General features: G+C 57.6%; 1 protein-coding gene across 1 annotated transcript in view; it reads right to left on the bottom strand.

Annotated features, from left to right (window-relative positions):
- Positions 1-5,473: 5,473 nt before the first annotated feature.
- Positions 5,474-14,812, bottom strand: part of TNFRSF1B (tumor necrosis factor receptor superfamily, member 1B) — a 25,289-nt gene continuing 15,950 nt past the window's right edge. Inside the window, exons 3-10 of the mRNA XM_004678518.2 lie at positions 14,447-14,575; positions 13,907-14,056; positions 13,377-13,470; positions 12,809-13,053; positions 12,074-12,151; positions 11,604-11,638; positions 8,470-8,662; positions 5,474-7,190 (exon numbers count right to left, since the gene is read on the bottom strand). Coding sequence (XP_004678575.1) covers positions 6,910-7,190; positions 8,470-8,662; positions 11,604-11,638; positions 12,074-12,151; positions 12,809-13,053; positions 13,377-13,470; positions 13,907-14,056; positions 14,447-14,575 — 1,205 coding nt within the window. The 3' untranslated portion in view covers positions 5,474-6,909. The remainder of the gene's footprint in view (positions 7,191-8,469; positions 8,663-11,603; positions 11,639-12,073; positions 12,152-12,808; positions 13,054-13,376; positions 13,471-13,906; positions 14,057-14,446; positions 14,576-14,812) is intronic.

Raw genomic sequence — 14,812 nt, 5'->3', positions numbered from 1 at the left:
GCAGGACTCGGGAACGCTGGCGCGGAGCGGGGCTGCACCACCCGCCGGCTTCACCAGGGGAAACTGAGTCCCAGGGGAGGGCAGGCCAGCAAATGAGCGTGGCCCAGACCGTCTTGGGAAGCAGGATTCCACTTCCTGCCGGCCATCCACGGGCAAATTGTCTTTTTTAGCTCCACCGGGCCCCAGCCGTCAGTTCTCGTCTCAACCACTGGGTCTGTTAAAAATGCAATAAAGACCTTCAAACGTCCCTGCTTAAAACAACTTGCCCCTTATATTTAGATTAAAACCCACCTCCTTCCAGAGCCCACGCCAAGATCCTATTGGCCTATATGTGCCGCTTCCCTGGTCCATTCTGCCCCGGTCATTCTGCCCTGGTTCCTGCCTCAGGACCTTTGGCCCTCTGCTGAGGACGCTCTTCGTCGGGACCACTGCTGTCCAGTGCAGACATTATGCAAGCCCATAGGAACTTCAAATTACCAGTTGGCACATTTTTCAAAAGAAAGCTTAATGATGTGCTTCATATAATCCAATAGGTCCAAAATCTTAGTCTGTAGCCTGTAGCCAACAACAACAAAAAAATGTATTTATGAGATGGGGTGGGCGTGGGGGCTAATCGTATTTCACCGCAATACAAATTAGCGCATTTCAAGTGTTCAGTGGCCCTATGTGGCTAGTGGCTACAGGTCGCCCTGGACAATCATTTAGCTGACTCCTTGCTTCAAGTATTCCACCAGTCCTACCTAAAATTCCTTTCAGTCATCCCCCTGTTCTGTTTTCTTTTTAGAATCAAATGCTGGGGTTAGCTGATTGGCTTCTACTATATATCCTCTTTCCTCACTCTGAAAACAGAGATTTTTGCCTTTGTCCTCAATGTTTCTTCAACACCTAGACATTGCCCAGCACAGAAAGGACTCAAAGGCACTGTGAATGAAGGACTAAATGAGTGGACGGATGTGACTTTGTTCTTTCCTTATCACCAAAGGGTAGGAAGGACACTTTGGGCTCATAAAGTCAGAAGATGCAGGACACAAGATGGCAAAGCTGCTCTGGGCAACTAACCGTGGTAATTACCAGCCCTCGTAATGCCACCTAATGAGGGTGATCACTGCTGACTCACGACAGAGCGGGGCGGAGTTCCTGTGAAGTGGGCTCAACCCTGGAATGTCAATACCAGCTTCCCTCAGAGGCTTAGGCTTAAGTGTGAACCCCCAGACGCTACAAAGGTAAAGCAGAGAAGGATCTCTGAGTCTGGAGAAACCTGGCTGTACCTAGAAAGGTGATCAAAAATGCAAGTGCCGGTCACCATTCAATCAAGCAACATTCCTGAGTCTTCGTGCCCTCACCTTCTCAGTGACCTAAACATGCACCCACCATACAGCCATCCTTCCCGACCTCACAGAAATGAAACCCCACACGCACACTGACTATTCAGGAACATTCATAGCAGTTTTATTCATAGCCCAAATCAGGGAATGATCAAACATTCATCAACCCCCACACAGGGTGGTCCTCAGCAATGAAGAGCTACAGACACCATTCTGGCTGAACCTCAAAAGGATGAGCTTAATAGGGGGCTCCCTGGTGGTGCAGGGGTTAAGTCTCAGAACTCTCAAGCTACTACCAGCCACTTGGGCATGAGTTCCTGGGATCCCCAGCCAGGGAGCTGACCCACAGGGCACAGCAGATCTGATCAGTGGGTGCTAGGAACTGGGGCTTTGAGGAGGGGGCTGAGTCAGAGCACAAAGGAACTTTTCAGGGTGGTGGAACTATCTCTACTTCGATTGTCATGGTCACCACCAGGCTGAATACAATTACAAAATACATCAAAGTAGGCACTTAAAATTGGTAAATTATGTTTTATGAAACTTAGTCCTTACAAAAGCTATTAACTTTCCTTTCTGTGCCAATCCTACTTCAGATTTACTTTTACAAACAGTACAGGACACCAACCCTCACGAACACTAGTCCTTCATCCTCATCTCAGCAGCCACCACTCTCCAGAATCTTCTAGACCAGTGAGGGGACCAGAGGGAGGGCAGGACGCCAAAGCTGCTGCAGAAATGTTTCTTGGGCCCACACAATATTTTGAAATAATTAGAATTAGTTACCAGGCTTAAGAAGCGGGCGATTACACATGAAAACCTAAATGGGGATCTTCTCTAGCAAAAGTGGAAGATTCGGTGACTGGGAACCCCTATACTTCCTATGTCCACCTTCATTCACTGCTTATTCAGCACTGGCTGTGTGCCTCACGCTGCTCTAAGTCACTGAGGCTACATCGCTGAAAGTAGACAAGTTCAACCCTACTGGAGTTTTTATTCTTTTTTTTTTTAAGATTTATTTATTTATGCACACAGAACTGGGGTGCAGGCCAGAGTTGCAGGGGCAGCGAGAGGATTCACCAGAGACAGGGTGGGGAGCAGAACAGGCAGATTGACAGAGACGCAGCGGGTGGGCCAGGAGAGGTCTGCCGCGCCCTGTGGAGCACCCCCAGGGCTGGGGACTGAACCTGCACTAAAGGGCTGTCTTGCAGTGCTGCACTTTAACCTGTTGTGCCACCAGGGAAGACCCTGGAGTTTTTATTCTAACAGGAGTGCTAGACAACAAACAATACATGTAACATACATAAATTACACAGCATTTGAGGTGTAAGTACTATGAATACCCCAATGGAGAGGCAGGGACCTGGCGGGGAGGAAGAACTTGCAATTTTAATTATGAATTAATTTAATCAGATCTTGAAGGCATTTAACTTGCCCAACAGACAAATAATGCAAGCCACATTCTTAATTCCCAGTGTTGTAGTGGTCATGTAAAAAGGGGTGAAACAACATTAATATATTTTAACCTAATATCTCCAAAATAGTCTCATTCCAACACGTTATGAATACAAAGATTATTAATGAGCTATTTTGTATACGTGTTTTATATTAAGCCTTCAACGTAAGGTGTCTTAGACCCGAGGTATTTCACAGGTCCAGTTTATATTAGCCACTTTGCAGTGCTCAGTAGCCACGCGGGCCTGGGGGCCCAAGTCCAGGATGGCACCGGTGCCTCGTGAGCAGGACAGAGAACAGCCCCCAGCTCAGGGACCCACACCCTTGCCTTACCAATGGAGCCTCAGAGCTCCAGGGAGGGGGCGCACAGGCGGGTGGGGATGGAGGCTGGGGAGCTAGGACACAGCCCCAGGCTTCCTGACCTTGAGGCTCGTCAGAGCAGCCTTCAGCCCAAATGCCCAACTTTCTGCCCCGGCTGCTGGTTTCAGAACACGGAGCTGCAGGAAAGCCAGAGAAGTCCCTGGAATGAGAGAGAGCAGGGGGGCCCTTCCCCTTTGAACCCAGGCTTTGACTTTCTTGTGAAATTCCCAGGAGCTGGCTGTCAGGAGCCTTCCACAGGAAGCAACTGTCCGCCCGAGTTGACTCCCGAGTTAAGTATCAAATCCAGGCGGCCCTGCCCTTGGGTGCTCTCCTCTGCTCAGCAAGGAGAATGAATGTCTGGCCTATCTCTCAGGGCAATTTCAGAGATAAAATAACCAAAGCGGTTCCCCAACTTAAAGACAGCAAAACTAGAGAATTTCTCACACCACGGCTCAGACTCTTCCCATCATGCCCTAAGGAAAAGCCGAGGTCCTATCTGTGGCTCCTGAAACTTGGCCTCATGTTCTGACCTATCCCTGGTTCCCACAGCTGTCCTGCCCTCCCTTCGCCAAGGCCGTGTCTCCATCCCCATCTCCCCAGAGAAGGCCTGCTCAGTCCCTCCTTGGGGAACAGACTGGGCAACCTGATCTCGGGGCCCTCTCCACTCACTCAGAACCAGTACCGAGAATCTGGGCAAGCACGAGGAGGAATGCACACTCTTGAGGGCGTGTTCTCAGTGATGTCAGCTAGGGTGGGGTGACCAGGGGTTATTGCTGATTAGCAGGGGCTGAAGAGTTCCCTTCCCACTAATCAAGGCATTCTATCTCTCATCCCTATTCTTTTATTATTATTATTAAAGATTTATTTATGCTTACAGAACTGGGGTATAGGCCAGAGGTGTGCTGGGTGAGAGGATTCACCAGAGACGGAGTGGGGAGCAGAACAGGCAGATCTTCTGAAATACACTGCTGAGGGGAGCAGTGGGCGGGTCAGGAGAGGTCGGCCACGTCATGTGAGTCAGCATGGTGGTAGAGAATTGAACTCGTGCTGCAGTGGCTTTGGAGAACTTCATAATGCGGTGCTTTAATCCACTGAGCCACTAAGGAGAGCCCTCATTCCTATTCTTACTTAACTTTCTGTTCACCTTCATAAGTAAGGTGTAGCTACTCACGCTAATCTAGCCACAATGTCTACCTGCCGTTTTCAGATATTGGCTTCCAGTATGTCCCTCATAGCAGGATTTTACCCTTGGTGAGAAGCCCTGCTTGACCCTAGGGAAAAGGAGAGACCAGCCCTGGCTCATTTGGACTGGTCAATACCTCAGGCAGGCGTCTGCCCTCAGTTGATCCAAATTAAATAATTATATACTGTGATGACAATAACGAATATGTACTTAATCTTTATCCTCATTCCTAGCTCACAGTTCCTAAAACCCTTTGAATTTTCTAAATGATAAGAACAATGGGGGGACCATCCCTTGTTCCAGTTGTGGGTCTTAGGGCCTCAGTTCCTGGAATAGCTCCGGAGGCCACAAATGTGAAGACGTGTCTTCTTATTCATAACACTCCCCCTGCAGCCACACCTGAGTGATGTGAATGAGGTGACTCTTGGAAGACGCTTGGAAGAGATGGCAGTGGGGAACCCGTGGGCAGGCTGACGCTGGCAGCCATGACCTTGCCTTACACTTTGACTGTGTTCTTCTCCTCCAGATTGCTGGGCCCCATGACCCTCTCCTAAGGGCCCCAGCTGGAGGTGCCTTAGACTGTGTCAGGCTTTCGGGTCTCAGTGGCCCTGCTCCGGGCCGACCCTGTTTGGCCGGCACCGACCCACGAGGGAATGGGGATGGGTGTGTTACTGGGGAACTGTTGTATGTTATCCTTTTCTCTCTTCTCTTTAAACACGCCAATTCTATTAAAGGCTTTTTGTTTTTTGTTTTGTTTTTTTTCTGCTAAGAGAATGGTTTGTCTTTATGCAGTGGGTGGCAGAACCTCTTTAGAGCGTACAAGTTTGGGGGTCTCGGGATGCCCCTCAGTTCTGCACATTCACAGACTTGACACTGGCAATGTGTCTCATATCAAATGATGAGACCAGACAAAGGACCTAGAAGGGGGCAAGGAAAACACTTCCTGTCTCTACACTGTCAGCTCACTGCTCCCAGGCCTGAGGGAGCGGCCAGCTCTCAGCAAGGGCAACTAGCCTGGGGTTGCTTCTGGGGTCCCATCACGGCCTGGAGTTGTCAGAGTCCAGTGGCCACAGCCCCACCGTCCCCTCCATGATGGCAGCAGAGGTGCAGGGCTGTCAACAAACCACAGCTCGGACACCAAAATCAATGTGGATCACAAAGGTTTACTCGTAAGCAGGAATCTGCTGATATACAGTGCAGACTTGATGTCTTGCAATCACACAAGCTGGGGAGCCTCAGCCACACCCCAGTTCTCTCTAGCCCTCCTGTGCCAGGTGATCTGAGGCCATAGGCCTGCAGCCCTACAGGACAGCCACCAGGGGGCAGAAGAGCTCCATCGCCCTGCGGGTCCGATGGGCAGTGGCTGCTCAGGCCAAGCAGGGGGGATATCCTGAGGGGGGGGGGGTCTCCTGACAGAGGCAGGCCTGACTCCACAGTGATGCTGGGCTCGCTAACCCCCAAAAGTTCAGCTGCCAAGTTCTAGTCCAGTAGAATTTTTCAGCAAGGGATCTAAGCACCCCTGACCAAATGGGCTTCTGAAGGAGTCCCTGGCCTTCCTTCCAGAATCTGCTCAAGGCCACACTCGTCCACTCTCCAAAGGGGGCTGGCTGGTGAGTGAAGAAGAATTCCTTGGCAAAAACTGCTGCTTTGGCTGCTTCAGGGCCGGCCACTCGATCCGACAGCCACGGTAACACAGCCACAGCAACACAGCCACGAACGTGGGGCCTGTTGTCAGCATCGCTGGTCCACTGGGGGTCACGGTGGGCTCAGTGCAGGTAGCTCCATGGCTCTCCTGGGGCCTGGGACTCCAGGAACAGAGAGGGGCGCTCGGGAAGACAGGGGAACCCCCTTGGGAGTGGAAGGAGGAAGGGCCAGGCTGAGGTAGGTAGAGAGACGGTTGGGGTCTTCTCGAGTTCCTGACATTCCCTGATAAGAGTGTGGCCTCCCAGGGAGGAGGGAGGTGGGGCCGAGATGTGGGTAAACTGGGGTCTAGGCCTAGAACAAGATGGAGCGAGCGGAAGCAGGCTTGGAGGAGGTGGTTCCCAAGATCCTTAGCGCCTCGGGACACTCTTGTCCACTACAGGGGCTGCCACCTCCTCCTGCACAGCACCAGCAGGCCAATGACACCCCCAGCTGCTGGCACTGTGCTGTAGTCTCAGAGATCAGGCTCAAGCGCAGCCCTTGTTCTCGGGGCCCCACTTCATGAGGCTCGGGCAGTGGACCCCCAGGAGAATGGTCGTGAGGGCCTCCCAGGGAGCCAGAGCCTCCCAGGGGCTCAGACAAATAAACAAAACACACAGAAAGAAGAGCTGTAGAAGTCAAGCTCATAGGGCCGGCTGGGGGTGGCTGTCGGACAGGCAGGAGCTCCCGTGGGCAGCCCAGCGCACCCCCATCCTTGTCCAGCAAGTTTCTGAGACCGCACTGGCAAGAGAAGAGGCTCCCCTAAATTCCAGCCTCCCTCTGACAATGAGGTTGTGGAGGCCATGTGGGGAGACTGATCCAGAAAGGGAACAAAGTCCTGGGTGAGGTCCCCGCGTGGGGTCTTCAGGCTCAGCCCACCGTGGCGTGGCATGGCCCAGGCCGGCTGGGTTAACTGGGTTTCATGCCGGCGTCCGGCACACCGAGAGGCAGTGGCTTCTCCTCCAGACCCTGCAGCAAAGTCTCTAGCCCCCCCGAATGGGAATGGAAAGCACATTCCTCCTTGGAGAAGGGAACCTGCTCGTCCTTCTGGGAGCCTGGAGGGCTGGTGTGCGCGTCCCCGGCTGCAGAGCAGGCCTGCCAGGGGCACTGAGCGTCGTGGTCGGAGCCGCTGCACACGTTCACGATGCAGGTGACGTTGACGTGGGTCCCGTGGCCGCCAGGCGAAGGCTCTGCCGAGCACAGAGGAGAGGGCGGTCAGTGGGGCAGGGGTTTGGAGTGGGGGCATCTTCAGGGCGTGTCCCTTCCCAAGGGGCAGGTTAGACCTGCGGGGAGAACACGAGGCCGTGAACCACAGACACCCAGCTGTGCTGCCTTGAGCGAGTCACTTAACCGTCACGTGCTTCATTTCCTGCTTCTGTCAAATAAGAACACCTGGCCCAGCACACTGCTAGGCGAGAGGAGCCAATTATACAGAGCAGCCGAAGGCAGTCTGCGAACAAAGCCCACTTCCTCACGCACTTCTTCACAGGGTCGGAGGTGGGAGCAGGGCAGGAAGTCTGCGTACAGGACCCAGGCCGCCCCTGGGGATGACTTACTTTCCCATAACTGCTGGAGGCATCAGCGGGCCTGGTCACACCCGCAATGACTAGGCCAGAACCCCAGAACCTGCTGTCGTTGGCCCATTATCTGCAGCCCAACAAATCAGCCCCAAGCGGCAGGAAATTGCTCCTTGATGGAGGCCAAACACTGGCCTTGAAATTCTCTGCATTCACAGCAGATCTTCCTCCATGCAGAACTACTGCTAAGATTTAAGAAACCTGGGATTCCCGCTTCCGCCTGGCACCCAACCCCAAGAACGTGGGAGGAGGATGGAGCCAGCAAGCTCCCCAGAGAGTGAGTGGGGGTAAAAGCTGATATACCACAGTTCCCAAATGTCACCCAGAGTCACCACGGCCTTTGCACATTGTGAAAGAGACACGGTGGGGGTGGGCAGGTCTCCACACGGGGGCTCAGGAGGAAGCCATGGCGGACGGCCAAGAAATCAGAAAGACTCCAGAAGCCCAAGGGTCCCCACTGGGCGCCCACTCTGCCATTCTGCAAAGGCTGACGCCACCGGCGTGCGTGCGTGCGTGCGCCCAGTCCTTCCGAGGGAGCTCTCGGGAGGGCAGGGGCGGGACAAGACATCACACTGGTAAGGGTGGGCTCTGACGGGGACACAGAAGGGGGACCTCAGGCGCCCTGGGGGTGGGGGCTGGGGGCGGAGCCAGGTAGCAGGGAGGAGAGGGCGTGGCTGCCGCCTGGGAGGAGCCGTGGCTCCCCAGGTTCAATGGGTTACGGGGGCTGCTGAGACTCAGCACCACGGGGCCTGGAGGACTGGGGGGCTGCAAACACCCCCAGTCCGTGGTCATTCCCTGACCTCCAGCCATCCAGGTGCTGCCAGGTGCGCAGGGGAGAGAGGCCAGTGGCCTCCACCTCTCTGCCACACAACCCACACAAGGAGGCTCTTACCTGAGCCCCGGGAGCTGGCCCGGGCCTCCCCAGGCCCATGGCGCTTCTCTGTGCCCAGGGCCTGCACACGGCTCTTGTCCGTGCTGGTGGCTGAGCTCTCCAGGGAGCTGCTGCTGGAGCTGGGCGCCGTGGTCAGCAGGTGCTGCTGCTCCAGGCCCGGCGCGCCCCGGACCTTATCAGCGGGCAGGTGAGGCTGGAAATGGAGGGAGGCCAGAAAGGTCAGCCGCCCGTGCCCCACGCCACCAGGGGGCAGACAGGGTCTCCAGGGCACACAGACCAGCCCAGGGCCAGCAGTTGGAGCCCAGTTACTGCCCGCCCCCAACCCACCTCAGTGTGGACAGGTGAGGGAGGGGAGGGACACCAAATGTCATTCCTCCTCCCTCCAGAAAAGGGGCTTTTCTGGCCTGGTGTCCCACTCTCTGCTGGTGGCTAGAACTGGGCGGAACAGAAACCCCCAAAGGTCAAGCCTCACCCCTCTAGCGGTAACAGCAAAGTTCAGGCAAGCTCTGGCTGGGACAGATGTTCCCAGGGCTAGATCCCCGGACTGGGGCCCTAGGAAGTGGGGGGCCAAGGAGCCTCACGAAACAGGACCCTGTCAGCCAGCCATTTCCCCAGCCCCTTCTGAGCAGAAGCAGAGACCGTGGTAGAGCTCCCAGATGGGCCCTCCAGACTCCTGCAGTGGATCTGTGTTCAGGAGGCTCACACACACGGACAGGTGTGATGGTGCCTGTGCAGGTGTGCACACCTGTCTCCGCATGTGGAGGCGGTAAGCACACCTGTGAGGGGCAGTTAGCGAGAGGTGCTGGGTGGTGAAGGGTCCTAGGCCACCTCACTAGCTGTGTGACCATGGCAAAGTGACTTAACCTCTCTGAGCCCTGGACTATAAAGTGGGGACATGTCACGCTGCCCGCTGCCATGCACCAACACTCCGAGGGCAGATAACGCACCGCCCTGTGCTCCGCAGCCCGGCAGCCTGGTAAGAGCCCACTCTCCGTGCTGACCATGAGCCCGCCTGAGTGTGTCTCTGGGGGTGATCATGAGGCGTGCACAGGTGCAGACACCCAGTCTTGTCTAAACACTGGGAAGCCACAGCCCCGCCAGGCCTTGGGGTCCCTGGGGCCACCGCGGGAGAGCTTGGAACGTGGCAATGAGTCAAGAGCACAGCTCAGGGTGCGGGGTTGGGGGGAGTCCCCTGCTGGGTGGGCCAGTTAATAGCACCCACTGGGTTCCCGACACAGGCACACACGCAGACATCACAGTCGGGCCCCTCTCGTGCCAAGCTCAGCGCTAGAAAGGGAAGCAGAGGCAGCTGGGTGACACCTAGGGAGGCTTCATGCAGGGGTATTGGGCAACTGGGTGGGGAGAGCAGTGCCGCCCGCCCACGGGGTGGAGCCTGGAGGCAGCGCTGCAGGCAGCCTCTGTCGAAAGGTCGGGAGCCAGAAAAATGAAGGCGGGATGCCGGCCCTTGGGGGAGGCAGGCACGCCAGGCCTCCCCAAACGGGCTGCAGCCACTGACAACGCTGCAGGCTGGACAAAGAGCACTGAGCTGGGACGCAGAGCCGCGTGGCCCGCGCCACTTCCCTCTCTGCCTCCTCTCTGTCAGCAGAATCAGGAGGCAGGAAGGCTCTGGCCCAGCTCCGTCCAAAGCCCCATGTAAAGCTCTGAGGCGCCAGGGCTGAGCTTTTCCTTGCGCTGCGGTTCTCAGCTAGGGGTGATTTTGTTCTCCAGGGTCCTATAATGTCCAGAGAGCTTCGAGAGGCTCCTGGGGGCAGTGCTGCTGGGTAGAAGGCAGGGACACTGGCAAACAGCCCAAGGATCACTGGTGCCAAATGTCAGTGTCACTTCCCCTTATTCTGTTCCTCTATAAACTGGATAAAAATCCTGCCCTGGGGGTAGAAAGGAGCAGGGGAGAAAATAATAATAATAATAATGAACAGCTCTCTACCAGAGACATTTTGTGGGGGTGGGGTGGGGGATGGGATCAAAAACAGTGGGGGAGGGAAATGCACTGGACTATAGTCATGGCACACGGGTGATTTGGTGATGGGAAGCCCAGGGGATTACAACTGAGATGGAAAAATGCACAAAATTATGTAAAAATAAACTAATATATATATATAACAAAATATAAATAAAATGCATATATTTTTTTAAAATCCTGCCCTGCCTGCCAGCTAGCGGGGTGCAGCCCTGAGCACCCCACACCCATGTCCAAGTCCCTCCTGGTCCTCTTCCCCACAGAGGCTGGCAAAACCAGTGTCCTCTTCCGGCCCCCCCTTGCCACTAGGGCTGGTCAGGTGACCAAGTCTCCCGGGGGCTTCCCAGAGAAAGTCTGCTTTCCGGTTAAAATGCATGAGGCTGGCCTGACCCTTCCCCTCGGCCTCAACCTGGAGGTCACATGGCCAGTGTGAGCGCAGGCCGTGACATGAGATCACAAGCAAAAGAACAGCATCAGGACAGGTTCTGTCTGCACCAGAGCCTGTGTCCAAGGGCGTCCATGGGGGCGCCGCTGAGCCCTGCAGGAGCCCTCCGTATCGTAGATCACCCGAAAGGTCTTCAGTTCCCTGCAGCCTAATGCCTTCCTGACAGATAACTGATGGTGTGCCAGTATCAGGTCAGTGTGCTTTTTCCAACAAAGAGCTAAGAGACCCTCCTTCGTAGGAAAGATCCGCAGTGAGTAAAAGATGGGCAGGACCCAGGGCCCAGCCCCCTCGCCTACTTCTCATTTCCAGAGATGAGCCCCCAGGGCCCTTGGGGAATACCTGGGTATCCCCAGCACTCAATGTGCTCCAAACGACCTGCTTTGCAAGAACCATGAGTGAGCCTCTCTGCCAGCAGGGCTGCCCTGCCGCAGGGTTGACTGTCCCAGGACGGCCACGGGCAGCCTGGCGCCTACTGAGGTGACACCATGGCCCAGGGCTAGGGCTCCCCCCACTCCTACTCCCCTAGACCTGACATTCCACACTCACACTCCTGTGTTAGCTCAGGGAAGGCTGCCTGGCCCCCAGGGCTGACTGTCCTTTCTCATGCCCCTGGGCTCCACCCAAGCAATGGAATTCACAGCTCCCCAGGGATGACCCAGCCCAGCAGGAAGGTGGCCAGGGGAGCAGGTGGGAGGAAGCAGGGACACTCACCACTTTGGCTTCTCCTTGCAGGCAGAAGGGTCTCTCTGCAAAGGGGGGGAGGGGACGGTCAGGGAAAGTGACGCCCTTCTAGGTGTCCAGCAGGGCCCCAAGGAGAATCTTCAGGCGTGGCCTGGGTTGGGGGGACAATACCTGCCTGCCCATGCCTGCCCTGGCCTCCTGCGGGCCTCTGCTTATTTCCTCCTCCCTGAAGCTGCCCTCAGCCCCGCCCCTGCGTGCCCCTGCTCACACCACACCCACGGAGACCTGACCCAGCTGGCATGACTTCTGCTCCAGAAGGGAGGTGGCCTCCCAGAACCCCTAGACAGGAGCCGTGACCCCCTCCGCCCCTGGACAGCTGGCATCTGGCCTTGGAGGAAATAAGTGGGAGTCCTTCTGCAGAGCCCTCAGCACCCATGGGACTCGCAGATGCCCCAAGGAAGCTTCTGAGCCAATGGGTGGAGGAGGGAAGGGAATCTTACTTTTCCTGTGGGTCAGGATGATGCAGTTCACCAGCCCTATGAGGAGCAGGCCCAAGGCTGTCACGCCCACAATCAGTCCTGAAAGGAGGAGACACTCAGACACCAGCAAAAAGCAAACTCCAGCTTCCGCTTCGCAGTGCAGACTCCGGGGACACAGGCCGCAGAGGGGCCCCGTTCAGAGGCCTCAAACTCAGTGATAAACGGCCGACCCAATCCAGATGTCACGGGAAACTATGGCAGGGCCACAGGGCTCCGTGGCTTGTGGGATTGCGCTCTCTGGCCGAACCCCAGACGGAAGCCCGTGGGGTGGCCTGGGGCCCACTGTCTTCACAGCCTCATGAGTTCATCAGGGAGACCACGTCTGTGGTCAGGTAAAATGCCCGCCCTGACTTCTGAGTAACGGCACCCTGACCCTGACGGGGTGGGGGTGGGGGTTAAGTCAAATCACTGCACCCCAGAACAGAGCACAGGGTTCAGCAAAGACAGGGAGGGTAGAGGAAGAGGGAAGAGAGGTGTGAAGGGAGAGGGAGGGAGAGGAGGAGGAGGGGGGGGGGGGGGGGGGGGGGGGGGGGGGGGGGGGGGGGGGGGGGGGGGGGGGGGGGGGGGGGGGGGGGGGGGGGGGGGGGGGGGGGGGGGGGGGGGGGGGGGGGGGGGGGGGGGGGGGGTGGGGAGAGGAGGAGGGGAGGGGAGGGGGAGGGGCAAGGTTAGGAAAGATGAGCCAATCCTGTGACTGACCGATGGGGAGGGCCATGGTGCCTGTGATGATTCCTTCCATGGGGGGACTGGGGCCCAGCGGGGGCAGCAGGGAGGTGCTGGCAGCCAGGCTGGGCCCTGGAGTTGGCTCCCTGTGCAGGGAGGCGGTGGACTTGGGCCGAGGCGTGGGGTCGGAGCCCAAGGTCGCTCTGGAGGTGGTGGGGGCCGACTCCCCGCTGCAGACTGCATCCCTGCTCGCGTTGCCAGGGACGGCCACGGAGCGGCAGCTGCGAAAGGAAGAGGCCGTTAGACGAGAGCACAGGCCGCCCAGGGTGCCACCCGGCCCAGAGCAGCGAGCAGCGTCCCCCGGCAGGAACAGGAACAGGGGAGGGTCTGCGCCCCTTCCTGGCCCCGCTCCCCAGGGTGGACTCCCAAGCAAGGCTGCTGTGGGTGGGCTGTCTATTCTGGAACCCGCCTCCCCTAGATAAGCTGCCTGGCATGGCCAGGCATGGCCCTGCCTGCGGGGCGCATGGGGCACCTGAGGCACCAGGGACGTCCCGTCACCGGGACCAGCCCCACCCTGCTCCCTCGACCCCACTCAGCCTCTCACCTCCTGTGGGGCCTGCAAGTGTCGGTGGAGGACTCAGTGTCAGAGAACGTCCCTGGGGCGCAGGGAGCGCAGACCACATTTGAGATGGAGGATCCTGTAGGGAAAAGCAGGTCCTGTCAGCCGCTGACCCCAGGGGACAGACGGCCTTGGCCCTGGTGCCCTGAGATCATGGGGGGCCCTTGGATCTGTCTGCATCTCTGCCCTAAACACACACTCATGCACAGACACACGCATGCAGCAGGCACGCACACACCCCAGGCACTCGCAGTTGCTCCGTCACACTCCCTGGTCTCCAGAGTCACGCGGCTCATTTTCCTGTGGCATCACCTGATTTTCTAGCACTGGGGGGCTTAGCCTGATGCTCTGGGTCCCCAGGGCCTTAGCACCCAGAAGGGGCCTCATCGGGAGTGCTGGGAAGAACAGAAGGGGCTGGGTGGCTGGGCGGGGAGAGCGTCTGGCCCACCGCTGGTGGGCTGACATGGGTGGAGGAGAGGCCCCAGGGCCCCCCGCCGGCGAGCCCCGGCCCATACCTGGCTTGGTGACACCCATGCCGGGGGGGCACTTGCGAAGGGGCATGCACAGGCGGCAGCCCTCCTGCCGCACCAGCATGCAGTACCAGCCGGGCCTGCAGGTGCAGATGCGGTTCTGGTCCCGAGTGCAGGCCTGAGTCTCCACCTGGTCTGGAGGGGGGAGAGGGCCCGGTCACTGCCCCACACCTCAGCCCTCCCCGCCTCCCCACCATGCACAGGGAACCCTGGTCTTCTGCAGGTGCGGGCCACCCCTCCCTCAACGGAGTCGGGGTCCAGTCCTGCTCTGGCTCCATCACCGCGGGCGAGCAAGCCACCTGCTCGCCAAGGCACCATCACTCAACTCCTGGGGGCCCGGTGGGCTCCGATCCTGGGGCCGTCGGGGGAGTTGGTGAGGCAGGGGGTGAAAGGTCCATGGATCTAATACAGCTTCGGGGGCCCCCTGCTGCCCACAGGCATGGAGGCAGCTGGGGAGGGGGTCTCACCAGCTCTCAGCCAGAGAGGCCTGAGGGCCAGGGGTGGTGGCGGCCCGCTCAGACTCACCCGAGGTGCAGCGGGAGTCACAGCTCAAGCACTCGGGGAGCCAGTTCCAGAGCTGGGTGTAGGTGCTGCTCTGACAGGGTTCGCACACGGTGTCCGAGGTCCTGGTGCAGTAGAACCGCATGTGATGGCCTGAGGAAGAAAGGGTGAGGGTCTCAGACCCCTGGGCCCACTCACTAAGCCCCAGAGCCCCGGAGCCCCGAGGGAAGACAGTCTGAAGAGGTTCAGGCTCCCCCTCAACTCACCTCACATCCACATCCACCAACTGTCACTCCTCTGAACTGCCACTGCTCAAAAATACCTCCCCCTCCGGTTCCTCAAACTGCTTAGCATGGAGCTTCCCTACGACCCAGCAATCCCACTCCTAGG

This window comes from Condylura cristata, unplaced genomic scaffold (genome assembly GCF_000260355.1).
Source record: "Condylura cristata isolate star-nosed mole 26May11 unplaced genomic scaffold, ConCri1.0 scaffold00008, whole genome shotgun sequence".
NCBI classification, from domain to species: domain Eukaryota; kingdom Metazoa; phylum Chordata; class Mammalia; order Eulipotyphla; family Talpidae; genus Condylura; species Condylura cristata.
Note: the sequence above shows the minus strand (reverse complement) of the source record. Positions and strands in the feature narration are given on the sequence as shown.